This window comes from Sphaerodactylus townsendi, linkage group LG01 (genome assembly GCF_021028975.2).
Source record: "Sphaerodactylus townsendi isolate TG3544 linkage group LG01, MPM_Stown_v2.3, whole genome shotgun sequence".
Taxonomy (NCBI): domain Eukaryota; kingdom Metazoa; phylum Chordata; class Lepidosauria; order Squamata; family Sphaerodactylidae; genus Sphaerodactylus; species Sphaerodactylus townsendi.
Genome location: NC_059425.1, coordinates 63,637,669 through 63,658,998, shown reverse-complemented (window position 1 = coordinate 63,658,998; position 21,330 = coordinate 63,637,669). Strand labels below are relative to the sequence as shown.

Here is a 21,330-nt window from a genome sequence, read left to right as displayed (position 1 = left end):
TTTGCCAATTTGGCTCTTAGCAGAGAATTATCAGTTTTACAAGAGGCCTGAACTCTGAACAATAGCAGATGATAGCAGGAACTCATATGTCACATTTTGCATGTTTCACAGGGAAAGACAGTATCAAAGTCAGGTCAGTAGACACCTGTCATGCTATTGCCCAGTGGTTCTCAACTGGTGGTGCAGGTATCATTGGTAGGACTTAGAAGTAGTCCAGGTGGGCATAAGGTTTCCATAACAATTACTTAAAAATTACTCTTTCTCAGTGCCCAGTCTATCTGCAAGTGTAACATGCCATCTCTTGATGACTTATCTGGCATGGATCATCCAGTTCTGACCTTTAGACATGCTATTAATAACCATGGACACTCAAATTTTCATCTAATGCCCTCCCGCCCCTCGCCAACCAGCAGATATTTGGCATACTGCTTCCTGCTGACCTTACCAGGAATTATCCTTGGTCTTTCTGCAATTATTTCTATTCTTACAATTATTGTACATAATAAATACAATAACAGAATGCCTACAAACATATAAACGTCCGTGGAAAAGGTAGGCTTTTTGTTTCTATTGGGTGGGCATGGAGGTACGCTATCTGATAGACTAACTGGAGACACATAAGATACTAAAGACCTGCTATTGCCTACATTATGAGCAGTTATACTTGCAAACAAATTTTGAAGATGGGATACTTTTAGTAATAGGACTTAGGTCTTTCAATTAGTGTAGAGTAAATCAGTTTTACAACATTGACAAAATATCACCAGAAAGGTAACAGTAACATAAAACCATTACCTGTGTTGGAATGGGTGAAGTGTTTGTAAATGTCAGTCTTCCCAATTGGGCTTCATTACATAGTCAGCAATAGTATCACATTCTAGGCATGTGACTTTGAATAATAAACTTTTATAATGGTGATTTAGTTGGCCATCAGCACAGAGGAATGTGAAACCAGAACCATAGCTGGGCAGGAGTGAGCCCGGGGCCTATTTTGCTCCCCACGTGACCAGATTAGTTGCGCTCGGGGTCATGGGTAACCCCATGTCCCCGGACAAATACACCACTGGTTCCAGATGCATGTTTGAAGCACCTCTCAATATTCATTTAGTAATCTTCCTAAGTATTTTAAGTACCTCAAATATATTCTCAGTATTAACCCCCCAAATGATATTCTCCCAGAGAGTTAAGCAAGGTTGTGCATTAGCCCCAATGTTGTTTAATCTTTTCTTGAATGACCTTGCCCTGTTCCTGCATAGCACAAATTCCCACTATTCTTATATGGATAATGTTTTGTTCCCAATTCTTTTATATGCTGATGATGCAGTTTCTGCTCTCCCACTCAAGGGTTGGCCTTAACAATCTACTCCTCAAATTCAACAACTACTGCATATCCAACCGGCTTTCAATCAACCCAACAAAATCAAAGGTCCTGGTTTTCTCAAATGCTTGCACCCCCATGATTTCGTCTATCCAGGGCTCAGTTATTGAGCAAGTCAGATCCTTCAAATATCTAGGAAATGTCTTCCAACATAAGCCTAGGTGGGCTGAACACAGAGATAAAGCCTTGAAGGGTAAGAAATGCACGTCTGCTGTTTTTCTGAAATGTTTTACTCTCAATGGCGGCAGATTCATCCTGGCAGCCTTGAAAGTATTCAGCACGAAAGTGGTTCAACACCTGTTGTGTGGAGTTCCTATATGGATCCACACATGGAACCCCAAGCTTGAATAGTTGCAGTCCAACTTCTTATATACAAGTGAGGAGCACAGCAATATGATAAGTGATAGTGTCTACAAAAGGCTAGAGGGCAAAACACATAAATCCCAGGTTAGGGACAGAGACAAAGTATACAAGTGTCTCTATGCTAATAGTAGAAGCATTCGACCTAAAATGGGGGAGCTGGAGTACAGAGTTTTGAAGGAGGACATTGATATAGTGGGCATCACAGAGACATGGTGGAATGAGGAGAACCAGTGGGATGCTGTTATCCCAGGTTACAGGCTCTACAGGAAGGATAGGACAGGGCGTATTGGGGGTGGGGTGGCCCTCTACATCAAAGAGAGCATAGTGTCACATAATAAAATAGACATATGAAATGCAGGGGGAGCTGATTCCTCCCACACAGAAGCACTGTGGATATCAATACCAGGGGTGAAACATAGTTTAACATTAGGAATATATTATCATTCCCCTGACCAAAGCCTAAAGCTAGGATTCTGAGATGGAAAAAGAAATTAGAGGAGAGGCTAAGAAAAGCAAAGGGAGATGTCTTGGTAATGGGCGATTTATCCAACTATCCCCATATAAACTGGAAGGAAATGCATGTTCCAGGGTCTATGCGTGGAGATAGGAACATTCCTGGATATGCTAAATGACGTGTCAGGCTTAAGAGCAGACGGTTTATGTAGGAAACCCAACCAGGGGAGATGTGATCCTAGATCTGAGAATTCTATGTGGGACCCAGGACCTGGTCTGCGGAAGTCAGTGTTTGTTGAGCCGATAGGGAACAGCGACCACAATGCTGTCATCAGATTCAGTATCTCTGCGTCTTGAACAAGTGACAACTACTAATGTAGTTACATTTGCCTTCAGAAAGGGAAATTTCTCAAAGATGAGGGGATAGTGCACAGGAGAGCTGAAAGGGAAAATCAAAGAGAGTCAAAAAATGTCCAAGATGTCTTGGAGGTTGATTTAAAAACACAGTCTTAAAAGCTCAGCTGGAATGTGTTCCACAGGTTAGGAAAGGCAGCCCAGTCCAAAAGAAAGCCACCATGGTTGAACAAAGTGGACGTTGAGGAAATTATTAGGAAAAAAAAAGATGTCTTTTAGAAAAATGGAAGTCCAACTTAACTGATAAAGAATACCAGAGGAGAACACAAATGGTGGCAAAAGAGAAGCAAGTTAGCTGTAAGGAGGCAAAAAAAAGCGATTATGAGGAACGCATGGCTGTGAACATAACAAAACCAGCAACAAACAGCGTTCTTCAAGTTACATCAAAAGCAGGAAAACCAGCAAAGGCGGTGAAAGGCCCGTTAGATGATCAAAGCTAAACAAGGAGGTGTGTGCTAAAAGATGACAGGGGAGTGATTGCAGAAGCTGAATGAATTCCTTTTGCATCTGTCTTCACCCCAAGAGGAGGTGAGGAACATTCCTGCACCTGGAACCAAGCTTCTTAGGAGGCCCGAATCCGAGGAACTTCGCGAAGATGAGTGGTAGACAAGAAGGAGAGAAGTTCTGGCAGCCATTGATAAACTAAATGCTACCAAATCCCTTCTGGCCCAGATTGCATTCACCCAAGAGTTCTTAAAGAGCTTTCAAGCATGAAATTGCTTTGATGTTCTCACTTTTAATATGCAACTTATCCTTGAAATCAGGCTCCATCCCTGAAGACTGGAAGATGGCCAATGTCACACCAATCTTTAAGAAAGGAACTAACTAGGGGGGACCGAGGAAATTACAAGAGCCAGCTCAGTTTGACATCTGGTTCCTGAGTAAATTAGTAGAATCTGTCATTAAAGATAAAATTATAAAACATGTAGAAAAGCAAGACCTGCTGAGAAAGAGTCAGCATGGCTTTTGCAGAGGCAAATCCTGTCTTACAAGAGCTTACTAGAGTTCTTTTTTTGAGGATGTAAACAGGCATGTGGATAAGGGGAACCAGTGGACATTGTCTACTTGGATTTCCAAAAGGCTTTTGACAAAAGTTCCTCACCAGAGACTATTGAGAAAAAACCTTCAGCAATGAAGGAGTAAGATGTAGAAGTCCTCCTATGGATTAAAAAAAAACTGGTTGAGGTAAAACAGGAAGCAAAGAGTGGGTGTAAAATGGAAAAATTCTCTGACAATGGAGGAGATGTAGGGAGTGGTGTCCCCCAAGAATCCGCGTATTGGGACCAGTGCGCTCTTTAACCTATTCATAAAATGACCTGGAAGTAGGGGTGGGTATCGTGGTATGGCCAAGTTTGCAGATGATACCAAATTATGTAGGGTGGTGAGAACCACCAAAGGATTGCGAGGAGGCTCCAAGCAGACTCCCTTGATAAATTAGGTGAGTGTAAGGCTCAGAAATGGCAAATGCAGTTCAATGTAGCAAAATGCAAAGTGATGCAACATAGGGGCAAAAAATCCAAACTTCACATATTGCCATCGCTACAGGGGTCAGTGCTATCAGTCACTGACTACCAGGAAAGAGAGATTTGAAACGTCTTTAGTTGATAGTTCCATGGGAATGTCAACTCAATGTATGGCAGCTGTGAAAAGGCAAACTCCTATGCTGGGGATAATTTGGAAAGGAATTGATATAATAAAACTGCAAAGATTGTCATGCCCTTATATAAAACGCGTGGTGCTTAATCGCGACTTGGAGTACTGTGTTCAGTCTCTGAGTCAGCCACATCTCAAAAAAGGATAATATTGAAAGAGATAGAAAACGTGCAGAGAAGGGCAACTTGCAGGGATGATTGAGGGACTGGAGCAAATCTTCCTTATGAGGAAAAGGCTGCAGCCGTTTGGGGACTCTTTAAGTTTGGAGAGGAGAGGCGTCTGAGGGGGGATAAGTGATTGACGTCCTCATAAGAATTATGCATGGGGTAGAAAATGTTGACAGAGAGAAATTTTTCTCTCTTTCTCACAATACTAGAACCAAGGGGGGCATTCATTGAAAATGCTGGGGGGAAGAATTCGAACTAATAAAAGGAAACACTTCTTCACGCAACGTGTGATTGGTGTTTGGAATATGCTGCCACAGGAGGTGGTGATGGCCACTAACCTGGATAGCTTTAAAAGGGGCTTGGACAGATTTATGGAGGAGAAGTCGATTTATGGCTACCAATCTTGATCCTCTTTGATCTGAGATTGCAAATGCCTTAACAGTCCAGGTGCTGGGGAGCAACAGCCGCAGAAGGCTGTTGTGAACTCCCAAAGGCACCTGGTGGGCCACTGCGAGTAGCAGAGAGCTGGACTAGATGGACTCTGGTCTGATCCAGCTGGCTTGTTCTTATGTTCTTATGTTCTTATATAAAATCTTATATAAAATCTTATATAAATTCCACACTGTGTTCCCTACGCAGTCCTCTGCCTTCAGGCAGGACAGCACCTTTTGGAAACCAGGGTGTGGGCCACCACTTTCAAATTTTGGGTGCTCCTTTGTTTCCATTCCGACCCACACAGTCTGGCCCAACATGTGATGCGTGAACTCCAGACTTCCAACTGGTGGCTACTAATCGAGGCTAAGATCTAGGGCCTTTCCTGGGACTCCTTGCTCATGCTCACTGCTAGCAAGATTTATCTTCAACTTAAAAACAAATTATTATTATAATAATAAATAATAACAAATAAAAATTATCTTCTCAGCAAGGCACAGAGTTCCTGTTCACCCTTTCACTCTGGGATTATACCCCGGAAGCTATCAGAACCAACTCCTTAATTATAGACTCAGATGGGCATTTTCAAGAGCAAGATGCAATTCCTTTCCATCGTCGCTACTTCAAGGCTAGTTCTCAAACATCCCTCAGCATGGGAGACACTGCTCTTTCTGCCCTTCTTATATTGACTCCTGTGATCATATCTTGCTCTTCTGCCCGAAGTACAACAGCTTTAGGCCTGACTTTTCTGCCTTAACCTCGGTTGGGTTCTCGGATCTTTCCATCAATGCAAAGATTACTCTTTTGCTCAATAATCCTGAGGCTGAAATAACTGAAACTGTAGTCAGATTTTTGCTGCGTGTTTTGCACTGGGTATCCTCGGCTTCTGTTCACATTATACTTACTGTTTTTTACTGGATTTATGTTTCTATTCTGTCCCTTTGTTGCATATGCCTAATATAGGTTTCTGAATTCTGTATTCTCAGTAATGTTTACACTTACCTTGCATTTGTAGCCAGTATTATTATCCCCATATTATGGAGGAGAAGGGGGATTTAAAACTGATGCCCTTTAGCTATTATGCTATTACTCTTGTTTTCTTACCTGAAAAGCTTTGTGTAATATATATTCATTTCTCTTGCCACCTCTAAGATCCTGTTCTTTATTCTGAGTAAATGGAAGAACTTTATGCACAAAAGTAAGGGAATCTACTGCTATTCCATTCAGCCTAGCATAATTCTGAAGAACAGCAGTAAGAAATCCTGCAGGAATAAAAAAGTCATATGTTTTTATGATGTTATTTATATTAATTATTTATTGTTTATGTGGTATTAATTTGTTGTTCACTGCCCAGAGCCCTCAGGGGATGGGGCGGTCTATAAATATAATAAATAATAAATAAATAAATATCAGTGCTATAGCATGCATTGGAACTGGAGATATGGGTGTAGCCAGGGGAAAACTTGATGCTGGGTCTTCCATTCTTAGGTCCAGTTTACCAATCACACTGTTAAGGATTTAGCTGTAGCTGATCTTAATTTAACGTCAAGAAAGATAATTGACTAAACAGGAGATACCTAGGTACCAAGCCAGCATATGTAGACTGAACAAATGAAGATGATTGTCAAGAAACGGAATTCCTTAAAGCAGTTTTTGGTTCTCTTACACATTGGTTCAGACTTCAGGCTTAAAACAGAAATGTTTAAGTTGGAAAATAACTATGCTGTTGTTTGAGATTCAGCAAGCTGTGACCTTTTGCAACTGTGATTTTAAAAAGTATTGAGAGGAGGCCGTTTTTATCCTGACTCAGCTCTAGTTTCCCAGAATGAGAACTGTGGAGCCACATTCCATCCAATTAGCATAGATGAAACCATAAAGCTTAACACCTGAGAGAACTGGGAGAGCTTAGTGGCCAATAAGCACCCATAATTTCATCTCATGTTTATTAACAGGCTTATGTAGTTAATTGGCATCAATGGCCATGGATTTGATTGGTCCAATGAGCTGAGCCCCACTCAGACCCTTGATGTAAGGGTCTGTTACTCCAGTCAGCAAACAAGAATCAGGAAAGTTTCAAGAGTTTTATTGGAACTGTTGTCAGCCCAAGGTTCAGAAAGTCAAAGCTAGCGCTTTGCCCCCTGAACTCCAGTCTATACTCAAACATTGCCACGTGGCTCATTCCAGATTCCCCCCTCCCTCGCATTCCCAAAATATCAGCATAAGAACAGTGGTGAGAACAGAGGTATTGTTGTGAGAACTCTTCCCTCCTCCAGGAAACAGCAGATAAGGAGAAACTGTAAGCTCTATTCACTAGTTACATTGCAGCAAAAGGAAACCTTCCCAGCCTCAGGCAATGATAATGGCAGGCCCAGCTGTGGCCTTGATGCAGATGTGCGAGATGCCAAACTGAGTATGGAGGAGGCCTGACATTCTGCTCCCCTTAAGGCCCCTTCCCTCCTGGGTGATTGGGTAAGCTCGATAAAAGGCTTTTATTAATCGGGGGACTCGCAATTCAGGGGGACTTTTCAATTCAGTTTTGCTCTTGGTGTCTTATTCATGGTTCCTTGATCCAGTCTTGGACCTTTTGAGTTCATATCTGCTTTATCGGTCAGACAGACTGTCCATGGTGACTCTCAGAAAGAGTGGGCTTTGATTACTGGAGGATTTTAATTGGCAAGGGTAACATTTGGTAGCCCGAACCTATGATATTATGGTATAATTAATCTTTTAGATCTAGTTTTGTTGTTTTACTCTTCACTGTTCTTTTAGAAATAATCTTGCACAATTTTAATAAATCACTTTAATTATATTTTGTGGTGTTTTGTCTCCAGATGGCTTCAATCTAACTCCAGAACCTACTATGTTAATTGTAATATAAAACTCATTCTGCAAGTGGTCAGCAGGAGCAACTTTCTTGACTTTAATCTCAGGAAGGTTGGAAGCATGCCAACAGTTTCTGGCTATTTGGGTAGTGAAAGGTAGTGGTGGCAACTACTCTAAGACTGAGGTGTGAGGACTCATATCCAAGGGTTTTGTAATGTTGTATGTTGCTGACCCATCCTGAGAATCCCTTGGACTAAGGTGATTTTTTTTACAGTAATGAGTATAGGCTAACTGTCTTAAAAACAGCCTGAGTAGCTCATACTAGCCTAAGTTTGTCAGAGCTTGGAACCTAGGGAAGATGGGTCATGGTCAGTTTTTGAATGACAGACTGTCAAGGAATACCAAGGTTACTATGTAGGAGAAAGCAATGGCAAACCGCCTCTATTTCTTGCACTGAAAACCCCACGAGAGGCTGTTGTAAATTGGATATAATTTCATCTTGAAATATGTTCATCTTGTTTCAAATGTTAAAATCTTTATAACTGATGCAAAGCAAATTTATGTTCAAGAACATTTGCATACATTAAGGTGTCACAAAACAGTCAAAACTGGTTCTGACCTATTGCTTTGGAACCATCTTGGGCAACACTCCAGAATCCATCAAATAGTCACTTCATGTTTACTTATAAAACAGTGATTTCAGTCAGCACAAAGTCAGTCTCACTTAGGTCGCATTGCACTGAGCTGGAATTGCTCATCATGTCCTATGTATTTAGTTACAGTGTGACTGATTAGAGCTGACTTTAGTCATTCCTGGCAGTATCTTCAGCCAACAGATAGAGATCTTCTTCACTTGCATAGCCAACCTCCCTGTGCTGCATTTCTTCCTGTATGGTTCAAAACAAATATTGTCATGCCACATACTATCACTTCCTTGTTGGTGGAAAGTGCTGGTCAAGTTGCAGCTGACTTATGGTGATCCAGTAGAGTTTTTAAAGCAAGAGATGTTCAAAGATCGTTTTCCACTGCCTGCCCCTGTATAGCCATCCTGGACTTTTTTGGTAGTCTCCCATCCAAATACTAATCAGGGCTGACCCTCCTTAGTTTCCAATAAAACTGGTCTAGCTGGTTAAGGTATTACTTTTCCTATTGTGCTGAGATTGTTTTAAATAGCAATTAAACCTAGGGTTGGCTATGCCCGCACATGGAAAAGGGTTTTTTAGCAGGTTATAAAACAGTAATCCACCACCATTCCACATCATTACCAACCTACTTTGAAACTCCGCTTATTGTTGAGTGACCACAGCACCTGTGCTTTCCTCTGGATTGAAGGCAAGGTAATTACATTGGTTATCAACCACAAACTGCTTAAAGCAACATACCTAAATACAATACTTGCCTCACATATCTTTAAACAGTGGCAGCTCTAATATTAACCTCTCTGCACATGGCTATCTCCCTTCTAGTATTTTGCATATTAGTAGGAAAAGGAAAACCAAAACCACGCATTTCAACTAGCACAATAAAAGAGATGCAGAAAAAGTTAAAAGAAAGATGTAGATAAACAATTGCCTGTGGAATTCTGTACCTTGTGGGAAAAAGAAACCTGGCAACCAAAAACGACTGGGATGTCCCTGATTGCTGTCACTAAAGGTGTCAGGATATTCATCAGGCTTAAGCGGTGTTCTTGTTGGCCTCTGAAGCATCACTAAACGTTTATGTCTATTCAAAACACAAGGAATACTTAAATATACTAAATTTCAAAGTTGACAACTCACTCCTGAATAACAGGGTGCCAAATCATTTTAATGGCCAAACTAAAATGGTAATAACATGAATATCAATTTATTCTATCAGATAAGGTTATAACGGCTACAAAAACATAAGTATTCAGAGAAATATATTTCACAAAAATATAATGTGGTGTAATCTGGTACTGGCTAAATAAAGTTCAGATCTTAAAAAGACACATTTCTTACTATAAATTCCTATTCTCTAGCATGTCTGGTGGGCATTCTTGATTTTGTGGATTGCCTCACACCCATCCTGAGAAAAGGCAGGACTATGCTTTCATCATAGAGGAGAGCTCATACCTCTAGACTCAACCAGTTGGAAGAGTGGGCAACAGCTACATGTGTGGAGAAATGGGTGTGCTGAGGCATCACCTGCTATGCCAGTTTAGTTTATCTATTTACGGCTGGGAGCTGGGAGAGGGGAGTTAAACAGAGGTTTAAAATGGCCAAAGCTAGCAGACAGGATTCTGAAAAGCTCAGCTAAGATCCTGCTCCTTGTTACAAGGCTCTGTTTCCCTGGGAGGCAAGTGGTTTAGCAAACTGGCCCCACCTCTTATCCACACGGGAAGGACAATCTGTGTAGGACTGATAATCTCCTTTTGCCTATGAAGGAAAGCCAGGATTTCAAGTGTAAAATTATTTTATAATACACATCTGACTTGAAAAAGGCATTTGCCTGTACTGGATATGTTGTGTTCATTGAATTTCCATAGTAGCTATAATAAATATTACATTCAAAATGATTCTACAAGCTGTGTCATTTTAAACATATTCTCTCTAAAAGTTCCTTATGTTGACAGACTGCTGAATTTTCATTATTTCATCATTTTGTGTTTTACCTTGCCTGCATACAGGTGATTACTTGATTTGCCCACATAGCAAAGAAATTCAATCGCAGAATGAGGTCATCAATCCAGGATCCCAGAGGTTTACATGACACATAAGAATGTTGCTGTTGTGTAATGGCAGATAAAATATAATCTCAAGTTTTAAAAAGTTCAAGATTGAAATAATTTCTTGGCTGTTCCTAAATAATGTGTACAGTTACAAGCAGACAGTTTACTAACAACATGGTTGATGACAAGCAGCAAAGAAAAGCATGGATCCACATTAGACCATGGACACATTTTCAGTCCATTGCCCTGCTTAGATGCTGTTCATTTAGAAATTCTGTTCTCTCTGAGCATGTAGGTTCTTTCAGTTTAGCTTTTGATATGAGTTTAGGATTGAAACAGCCTTACGACCCCATTCAGAGATGAGAGGAATCCACTAGTGGAAGCTGTGTGCAGCCGCGCCAGTGGACTTGCCCTCCTTGTGGCACTTGCCCTGGTAGAGGGGAGATTCTGCTGGTGTGCAGCCAGTGTGCCTGCCCTGCCCCCCATGGTGCTGAGACACTGTGCCGGATCTGTGCCAGCATCCCTGCTGCCAGTGTAGCAGAGGCGGGGCTGAGGGAGGAGTCAACATTAGTTGGCTCTCTCTTAGTTATTAGATGCCTTATGCCAACAGCTGGAATACAAGGCTCTAGCCACCAAAAAGGTGGTGTAAGTCCATTGAGACTCATGGGGACTTCTTGGTGGTGGGGAGGCTTTCTAGCTTTGCGAGCCGTCCAACACCTCCAGGAAACCTCTGTCGGAGCAGTGAGGGTGGTGCAGTCACAGCTCACAGCTGACTGCTTAGATGGGGCTGCCTGTCACCCTAGTGGATTTCCTATACAGCTGCATTAATTCTGAAGGATAATGAGAGGGCTCTCAGTATTAGTGACCATGGTATCCTTCCAGAAAACCCTGCAGGAATGGTCTGGTTGGTACTTAATTTTTGAGGCTCAGTTCAAGGATACCTCCAAAAGGTGATGTTGGACAATTTCTTCTGTGCACATAATTTATGACATTTGGGTCCTCCATATTGTTCCCATCTACATAAAATGGTTAAGGAGTCATCTAAATATTTTGGGTATCACCAATAAGTAGATGTCTCACTGCTCTGTTTTTCTCCCCAAACTGTAGAATGCTGACTACAATAATGGAATGTCTGTAGAGAAACAAACTCAAACTTAATTGGAATATTATGGGAGTTCTATTTGGTTGATGCTTCAGCTATTATGGTATTTTAAAGTTATATTTATATTATGGTTGTTCACCGCCCTGAGCCTCTCGGGGGAAGGCGATCTATAAGCCCAATAAATAAATACCGGTAGTGTGGGAAATGGGATAAACCTGTTTTGGATTGGGCTGACAGCTTGGGAGTGCCCATTAATCGGACTCTATTTGTATGTACAGATCCCAATAGTGATTAGGCAGGTGCTTGAGGACTTCTTGTTAAAATGTTAATGTTAACTTTAACCCATTAAGGGAATGTGTACTGTTGGAAGCAAGTCAGCATCCTTGGGCACACCCCTTACTGCCTTGGGCTCTGATGGGCACTGGAAACTGGGCTTGTGAACAATACAGGGAGTGGACTAGCAGCTCGGCCAGCTGCCACATCACCACAACACAGAATTGGTGTGTTATATGCTTAAGAAGGCCTCTCAGAATTTTCCAGTCTCCTTGTAGCTTGACAGGCTTCATTTTTCTCTTCCTTCCTCCTTTCTGACTATCTAGATGATTTCACTTCTGCTGAATAAATTTGATAAGCTTGCTGTGCATTAAGACTGAACAGAAACATAATGGGAACATGCTTGGCTGAGAAATCTCTGTAACAGCAGTTTGTTTATTTCTTTGTTTTCAATTTTACAATAAAATCACTGAGAACCCAGCAGTTTAGAGTATTTGGAGAAAAAGATCCCAGAACTGAAACGCAGGATTGGACTTCCCCCAATCCTGGTTATTGTGATATCTATAATACATACATACGCACACACTATACACACACACATATGCAAATGTATGTAGATTTTGAGGCAAAACAAATTACCAGTTTGAAAGCAAACAACACAAGCATCTATTTTTGTAATCAGCAGAAGTGGCTGTAGAGACCTACCTGCCACAGGTCTGGCACTTTGCCTTTTAGTACTGAATTATAAAGCTGTTCTACTTCTGTGGTGAACATAATCTTGCCTTGCGTACCTTGTTGAAGTGCTCGTAATGACTGAATTATTAAGGACAATAAATGATTAAATTGGTCAATCTCCTGACGCAAGACAGTTATCAAAGGGGTACTGATAAAAGAACCAGGACCTAAGAGGAGAGAAAATATCCACAAGTTAACAACCAGAACTTGTAAGAGTTAAAACATGGAAGACTCAGCTCTTACGCAAAGGGAGGCAGCTGCTTCAGGTTGAATAACTTAAAAAAAGAAAAAGAAATGTAGAATCCTATGGTATTTTTATTTGCGGTGGAATTATTTGAATCTTTCCCCCTTATTTTTAGGCCGTTTCCGCACAGCCAAAAAAACAGCGCCCTAGGGACGGAAAAAACACCATCCCTGGGGTGCTGTTCACACAGCTGGCATTGCTGCATCGTAGCAGTGTCATGTACGGGCCCCCGAAATGGCAGGAAGACGGCATTTTCAAAATTCACCCAGGGAGTGAGTTTTTCCAAAAGCAGCATCTTCCCGCCGACGCTGTGCGAACTGTACCTGCGTGAGGGCGCCGCTTTTGGGCCCTCCGGTGTTTGCGAAGCACTTACCTTTCCTTCCTGTGCAGCTCTGGATGGCTGGAAAGACATGCCCATGCTGCCCTCTGAACCCCGGGGGTCAGAGGGCTGCGTGGGTGTGTCTTTTCAGCCATCCAGAGCTGCACAGGAAGGAAAAGTAAATGCCTCGCAAAAACCCTAGACGGCTCAGTGTAGGTGGTCCCGATGCTCCAGCTCTGTGCAAGCAGTCCTGACACTCCACCAGCTTTATTTAAGCAGGTGGGAAGCCACTGCTCTGGCCATGCGGAAACGGCCCTAGAATGTCTTGGGCTAGTCCTGCTTGATAGCAGTTATTCATGCTGTCATTTCCTAATTGATTATCTAAATTACTGCATGTGACAACATCTGTTTCATACAAATGTGAAGGCAGCAATCTGCATTTAGTTTGTATGATTGAGTCTAGAGATGCAAGTTCATACAAATAGCATCTTCACGTAGCCATAAGTACAGCATGCCTGCACTCTTCAACGATGCTCACTTTTCCCACTTACCATGACCCAGCTCTCAGTCTTTAAGCTCCAAGGTATTCCAATGCTGGTTTACGAATACAATTTAAACTACTGCCCCTGTGTCAGGACCTGCATACTAAATCTCAGGACCAAAATCCTAAAAAGAGTTTTTCTACACATGTGGAAATCATCAAACAACTTGTATTTTACTTTATAAAGTCATAATAACTACCATCTCTAGTACTTTCAGTCATATAATTTGGTTATAGTTTATACAAAAGAATGTTCATTTTAATCTTCTATTATATGATCTACAACTCTGACCTTTAGCAGCATTCACAAGAGCAGCCCATATAGGGCCTGACATAAAGCGACCAAGAGTTGTTTTAGTTTCAGTTGTCAGTCCTATATCTTCTACAGTCAGTGGTAATCGTGTCAGAATGTCAGATACCAAGTCCATTACTATTTCATCCTGGGTCTTTGCAACACTGGTAGGGTGGGGGAGGAAATCTTAACATTAAAATTATAACTGTAAACACATCACATTAAGCTCTTGCTCGTTTATATCTAATTGCACATAGTTTCCTGATAAAGAAACATCCCTAGATTATCTGAGTATGGTTTTGCTGACATGAAAATACAATTCACTGAATGTTGATATTCCCATGTGAATACTTACAATGCAGGATAATTTTTGAATGCCTGAATATATGTATAATTTTGTGAGCGACTAAAACCTCACAAAATATACCACTTTGGGGGTGATTGTTTACATGTGGTAATTTTGTCAATTTTAGACACTTCAAATAATTTATGTGGGATTGTCAGTATTCACTTGACAATTCAAACTAGTACAAAATTCAAACAGTCTCTATAACATGCATGCATGTTTTCTATATATAATAAACATATATAAATAATATGTGCAAATTTGGAGGGAGTTTTACCAATGGCTAGATTTCTGGAAAATGTGGGAAATGAATATATTCTGGGGTATCAGTGGCAACCAAATATTTTGTAATGGGAGAAGTCCGCAGAGTGACAAAAGCTGGTTTGCCTAATTTTTCACATGTTGGTTTGACTGTCATCTTGTTAAAAAGTGTTGTTTTTCAGAAATTGACATCAAAGTTGGTATTCAGACTGGAATTAGTGGCAACCAAGTGTTTCTTAATGAAAAAAGTGTGGATTGCCAAATTTTATACTGCTTGTTTATTAATTCAAAAAAATAATCTCCTTCATGACTCTAGCTAGGGTTTGTGCAATGAAGAGGCTTTGCAAGTTCCTTTTTATATTGAGGCTGCTTATTCTACCCTCCAGACATCACAACAAATCCCTGCCTCTAGAAGGACAATGGCCTTGACTAAGGAGCAGATGTGGGAAGATAGTTAGGAGAAGGAAAAAATGATCATCACCTTAGAGGAAGCAATAGGGAAGTCCCCAGGAAAATAGGTAGCTAGGCCTTGCCCAGTGAAGAAGTACAGGTTCATAAAACTCTGGAGGCTATGGAAAGGCATGAATTGAGTGGATACGTCACCTTAGGGAAATAGTGAGTTGGTGACTTCTGACAAGACTGAGGGAAATATTCCACGAGAGCTGCAAGTAAAATCTTTTTCTCTTTCTCTCACAGGAACAGCCTGTCATTTTGATAAATCTGTATATCTTGGAAATTATAACTTTTCTAAAGCAGAGCTTCTGCTCTCCCTTGCTGTTCAAAGCTGATACCCTATTGTATTATTTCACTTACCCACCAAACCACTAAGCATACACTCTTTTGAGGAAGAGACGATAAACTTATTTCTTTTGTTGGGAAATGAATGTTGTTGAAGTGAACCTCTATGGAAGAAGGAGCAGAGTGAACCAGTAGAAACCACCTCAGATTGGTATTCTACCTTCCCAAGCTTCTGAGGTAATAGCAGCACATAATGCAGCACAGTTATTTATTAAGTCTGCCTCACTGACCTATTGCATCCCATAAGCAAATCAATTAGATTATTGCTTCAGGAAGGTGTGGACAGCTGAGTAAGAACCCATCCATTCATGGACGTAGGTAAGGGGGGGTTTCTCGGGTTTGAACCCCCCCCCCATTCATGTCCGAAGCTCCGCCCCTCTGTTTGTGGGTTTTTAAAACATTTTAGTGCTTTTTTGGTTTTTGGCCTGCAGGGGGCACATTGTTTGGGCTAGCTAGCAGCACCAAACTTTCAGGGATTGTTTGAGGGATTCTCCTGATGATACTGCCCGGGTTTGGTGAGGTTTGGTTCAGGGGGTCCAAAGTTATGGACTCCCAAAGGGGGTGCCCCATCCCCCATTGTTTCCAATGGGAGCTAATAGAAGATGGAGGTTACATCTTTGAGGGTCCATAACTTTGGACCCCCTGAACCAAACTTCACCAAACCTGGGATGTATTATCAGGAGAGTCTCTTATTGATACCACCCAGGTTTTGTGAAGTTTGGTCCAGGGGGTCCAAAGCTATGGACTCCCAAAGGGAGTGCCCCATCCTCCATTGTTTCCAATGGGAGCTAATAGAAGATGAAGGCTACATCTTTGAGGGTTCATAACTTTGGACCCCCTGAACCAAACTTCACCAAACTTGGGTGGTATCAGTAGGAGAGACATTAGGAGAAAGTTTGGTGCTTCTAGCTTAACAATTGCACCCCTGACAGCAGGCACCCCCCCCCCAATTTCCCCAGATTCTCCTTTTAAATCCACCCCCTTTGGCATGGATTTAAAGGGAGAATCTGAGGTCCTCAGTTTAGAAGAAGAAGAAGAGGAGTTTGGATTTATATCCCTCCTTTCTCTCCTGTAGGAGACTCAAAGGGGCTTACAATCTCCTTCCCCTTGCTCCCTCATAACAAATACCCTGTGAGGTGGGTGGGGCTGAGAGAGCTCTGAAAAGCTGTGACTAGTCCAAGGTCACCCAGCTGGCATGTGTGGGAGTGCACAGGCTAATCTGAATTCCCCTGATAAACCTCCACAGCTCAAGTGGTAGAGCAGGGAATCAAACCCGGTTCCTCCAGATTAGAATGCACCACAAAACAGCATCACAGATAATCCACCCCAAAACAGCATCACTTTCAATGTTGTTTAACTAGGGACCCCAGATTCTCCGTTTAAGGTGGATTTAAAAGGAGAATTTGGGCTCTTTAGTTTAAACACCATTGAAAGTGATGCTGTTTGGGGGTGTATTCCAGCATCACAGCGGCTGCCCGGGGGGGGGCGCAAAACTCAGATTTTGCACCAGGCTCCATTTTCCCTCTATGCCTCTGCCCAGAGGGGAGGGGCAGGGCAGGGCAGGGCAGGGGAGTCTGCCATCCCCGACCTCGGAGAGCTGCTTTTATAAGCACTAGGCCAGGGGCGTGGCTTGGGGAGGTGTGGCCATGCCCTAGGGGCGGGTGGGGGTGGCCCCCCGACCCCCCCATAAAAAATCTATACCTACGTCCCTGCATCCATTGCAGGTCTTGCAGAGGCTGCTGCTGAGACTGCCACTCCTCCAGCTATTGTGGCTCAACAGCAAAAGGAAGCTCATCCTGAGCTATCTTTTGGGCTGACCTTGAGGGTAGCGGTGGGGAAAAAAAGTTATTTTTCAGGTTTGACTAGGAGATTTTTGAAAAATCCAAAAAAGCCAATACTCCATATCAGTTTTTGAGGTTTTTCCAAATTTTTCAGGTTATTGAACCCAAACCCGAAACATATGCTTGCCTGCAGACTCCACATGGGTCTGGGAGGCAGCAGGTGGTACAGAGCTGAACTTGCATTACCTGCTTCCTCAGAGATGCATGTAGACTTCAGAGATAGGCACAGAGCTGAATGCTGGGCATGGCCAAGCCCAGTATTTCACTGCAGGCTCAGCATGGCTGGATTCAGCATTATACTTCTGGCTCTGCCTCCAAAGTGCATGTAACCTTTGGAGGTGGGGCCAGCAGTATAAATTTGGATTTGGCCAGGGCGAGCTTGCAGTTTAATGCTGGGATTGGCCTGGCCAAGTCGAGGAGTGAGTGAGATGGTTTTTTAAAAGGTGGTGGCCAAGGACATAGGTGAGGGTTTTTTCTCCCAGGTTCAACCCCCCCCCCCCCAATTACATTTCTGAAGTTCTGCCCCGTTTGTGGGTTTTTGTATTTTTAGTGTTATTTCAGTTTTTGGCTTGAAGGTGGTGAAGCTTTTAGGCTACCAGCACCAAAATTTCAGGGTATCTTTAGGAGACTCTCCTGATGACACCACCCAGGTTTGGTGAAGTTTGGCTCAGGGGGTCCAAGGTTATGGACTTCCAAAGGGGGTGCCCCCATCCCCCATTGTTTCCAATAGGAGCTAATAGAAGATGGGGGCTACATTCTTTTGATCAAATGCTTCACAACAAGGTTACTACCTTTCTGGACCCAGGGGCAGCACATTCATACATTGTTCCCGCAGTTTGTGTGCTGGTACAGAGACTGCAAGAGGGCATTGTGTCCTGCCTTGAACCTCTCACTAAGCAAAAAGTTTACATGTTGGTGACCATGTATGACCTGTGGATCAAGGTCAGCCTTGCTTCGCATGCCTGCTTTCTCTTTTGCTGGAGAGACAAGCTCTCTTTGCAGGTGCAATGGCTGTAAGTCAATAAAGCACACTGCCTACAGGAGAGGAAGAGAAGGGGAAAAGCAGTTTTGCTATTCCCTGCACTACTTTCCCTACTGGGCAGAGATTCCCCACAGCTACTTGCAAAATATCCATGGACATGAAGGCTATCAGGGAAGCAGTCAGTCCCTCTGGGAATGTGAGGTGCACAAGCCAGACTCTAGTGGGTACAATAGTGAGGGACTACCTGAGCCCTAGGAGCTGCGTTCCACAAATCCACTGAATTGGTGGGGCAGAAAAAGGATGGTCTGGCTCCTTTCATGCCTTCCAACAAGAATGAAAAGTAGGTGCCCCCCCCCGAAAGGTGATACTGTAAGCCTGCATTGCTCACATCTGCTGCCCTGAGGACTGAATAATAGTTTTTTCCAGAAAGTCTGCTTGCGTCTCTAAACCTGTCAGTCCTGGACTGTGAAAGTGAGTGAAATGAACATGTGCTTGTGCCTACATCCTCTTAGGCTGTGTTGGGAGTCAGGGAAAAACATTGTTTCCAAAACTTAAGCCTTTTCAGGCAAGTTGTTTACAATGTATCTCACCACCAAATGCTACTCTCTTTTTTTAAATAATCCCGCACTTTTCCCCCTCTGGTGGGGTTGTGGGTTCTGTTTACATTGGGAGGCTTTTTGGCCAGTGGCTGCTTGTTCTTGCATGTTTGGCTTTTGGCTTCATTTTGACTTTTATCATGGAATCTTCTTGTTCTCATAGAAAACAAGGGGGATAAGTACAGTATATACTCGAGTATAAGCCGACCCGAATATAAGCTGAGGCACCAAATTTTACCACAAAAAACTGGGAAACTTATTGACTCGAGTATAAGCCTTCGAACTTGACTCAGTAGCAGAAGATTTGGGAGCAAGATGAGATAGAGTTGCTTAACAGAGTTTGCATTAGGGATGAGCAGCTTTCCAGCACCCTAGGAACACATTCGTTTTCCTCCAAATGTAGAATAATTTTGGGATTCATAGCCATGCCAGCCTAAACTTTGCTCCAAAGAAAGTCTTTGACTTCAGCAGCATCAGTATTTGGCAGTAAACTACTGTATGAAGAATTGTATTCATCTAGAATGCAACGCACCAATAACCCTTAGGAGAGAAATGCCTCGGTTTGTTTTAACACACACCCACACCCACTTACACCCTAGTTGTAATGCTATGCAGGCTGTCCTTACAGCTTGTTTTTATGGCTCTCTGGTGAGTAGAAAAAAAGCAGCAACATGCTTACCGGATCCCCACAGCAGCCCCAGCTCCAGCCGCCATCTTAGAATGACCACATATACTCGAGTATAAGCTGAGGGGGGCTTTCTCAGCATAAAAATGTGCTGAAAAAGTCAGCTTATACTTGAATATATACTGGAGGCACCTCCTTCAGAGGCCAATAGAATCCCCCCCCCCCATTCCAATTCACTTGAAAATTGGGAGTTCTTTAGACAATATTAGGTTTTTTGCCATTTTTGTGTCATTTGGTTGAAAAATAGGGATTCCCAGCCCATCCAAAGGCTTCCCTCGTAGGGAATAATGACACCTGAATAATTACTTCACCCCAAACCTGAACCCAAATCCCCCAAAATACCAATGTTTGTGCCCTTAATGAAATCAAATCCCAAAACATGTGTACATGCCACCAATCCTTCTGGGACTATCATAAACTTCCTATAAAATCTGACAATTTTGAATTCACTACATTTTTCTTTCATTATCACTTGTTGCTTTTCCATTAATACAGCCAGAATTCATTTACCACGTTTACCAAAGGCTTTGGGGGAGGGGATTTCTGCTCATCTATGAGATTTTCAGCCCTGACCTGGATGGCCAAGATAACTTGATCTTGTCAGATTTCAGAAGCTAAGCAACATTATCCCTCGTTAGTCATTGAATGGGAGACCACCAGAGAATGCCAGTCATGATACAGAAGCAGGCAATGACAAACCATCTCTGCTAATCTCTTGCTTTGGAAATCTTATGCGGTTACCATAAATCAGTTGTGATTTGATGGCATTTCTCACACATATGAGGATTCCAACAATTTTGAAAATAAATTAATATTGATGGTACCTTTTCTATTAATATTAACTTTTCCAAATAGACTGTTTCTCCCCAACACATTTCTTGCTGTTTATAAAACCTAGAAAATTATGGGGTTGATGGAGAGGGAGGTTAGTTGCAAGAAACTCCTATGCTTGGAACAATACATGGAGTCAGGGGTAGGCAAGATATAGTGGTCAGCTAGATTGTGACCATATTCCAGAATGAAATAAAGAAAATTCCCATAACTGACCTGGTTATAAAGGCAGCTGTGAGGCTCTTTGGCTCTGTACTGGCAATTGCATCAACAAACATCTGTGCTTGAGATTTTAAGAATGCTCTTTCAGCACATGGATGCATTCCAAACAGTTCTGAAGCATCAGCCTCTGGGAGAGTTTGTAGATATGCTCTACAGTCTTTTAAAGTATCCGCTTCAGAGATAGGCCTGTATACCTGCGGAACAACACTTTATTTTGTGGTTACATGACACATTACTGCAAATTGACAAAGACCACTGGGGAATGATAGGTAACCTAGGCAGATAGAGATTTCATAATCCCTTAAGTAACAATTTAGAAGCATGGTGTGAAAATATGTCTTGCCATCTATGAAAGAGTGTGATGCAGATATAGTCATCATATAGACTTTAACGAGGAGTCAGTCAAACCAGCAGTTTTCAGCAGAAGAACTCTAAAAATAAGGGAATAGGGCAAGATAGAACCGGAATCTCTTTAGAGGAAGCCCAGTCACAAAAAGATTTACATTTGATTGGATAATATAGTTGAAGGCTTGCAGGAATTTAGGATCACAGTGGTAATGGGTTCTGAGAAATCTAGTTTTGAGAGTTAAGCAACCATGTTGGCAAATGAAGCTTGCTTACATTGTAATGTCTCATCAGACTCATGTGAAGAAGGTTGGGTTTTAGAGGCAGAGCAAAAAGAATGTGAAACCACATCTGACAAGGCCAGAAAGGTATAATAATATACTGTGTACACTCTCCACAAATTCTGGACACTATCTTGTCTATCAGTGGGAGTGGGGGGAAAGGCATATGAAAGATTTTCATTCACACAATTTGAAAGGCATCTCTTATTGAAAGCCTGTTGTTCCTAGCCACTGGAACAAAAACACTGGGGCCTTGGTGTTAAG

At 42.2% G+C, this 21,330-nt stretch overlaps 1 protein-coding gene across 1 annotated transcript in view; it reads right to left on the bottom strand.

Moving 5' to 3' along the window:
* The window catches only part of DNAH14 (dynein axonemal heavy chain 14), a 306,182-nt gene that overhangs the window by 4,762 nt on the left and 280,090 nt on the right, over nucleotides 1-21,330 (bottom strand). The window contains 6 exon segments of the mRNA XM_048504880.1: nucleotides 5,965-6,122; nucleotides 9,272-9,405; nucleotides 10,316-10,428; nucleotides 12,453-12,649; nucleotides 13,879-14,042; nucleotides 20,435-20,634. Coding sequence (XP_048360837.1) covers nucleotides 5,965-6,122; nucleotides 9,272-9,405; nucleotides 10,316-10,428; nucleotides 12,453-12,649; nucleotides 13,879-14,042; nucleotides 20,435-20,634 — 966 coding nt within the window.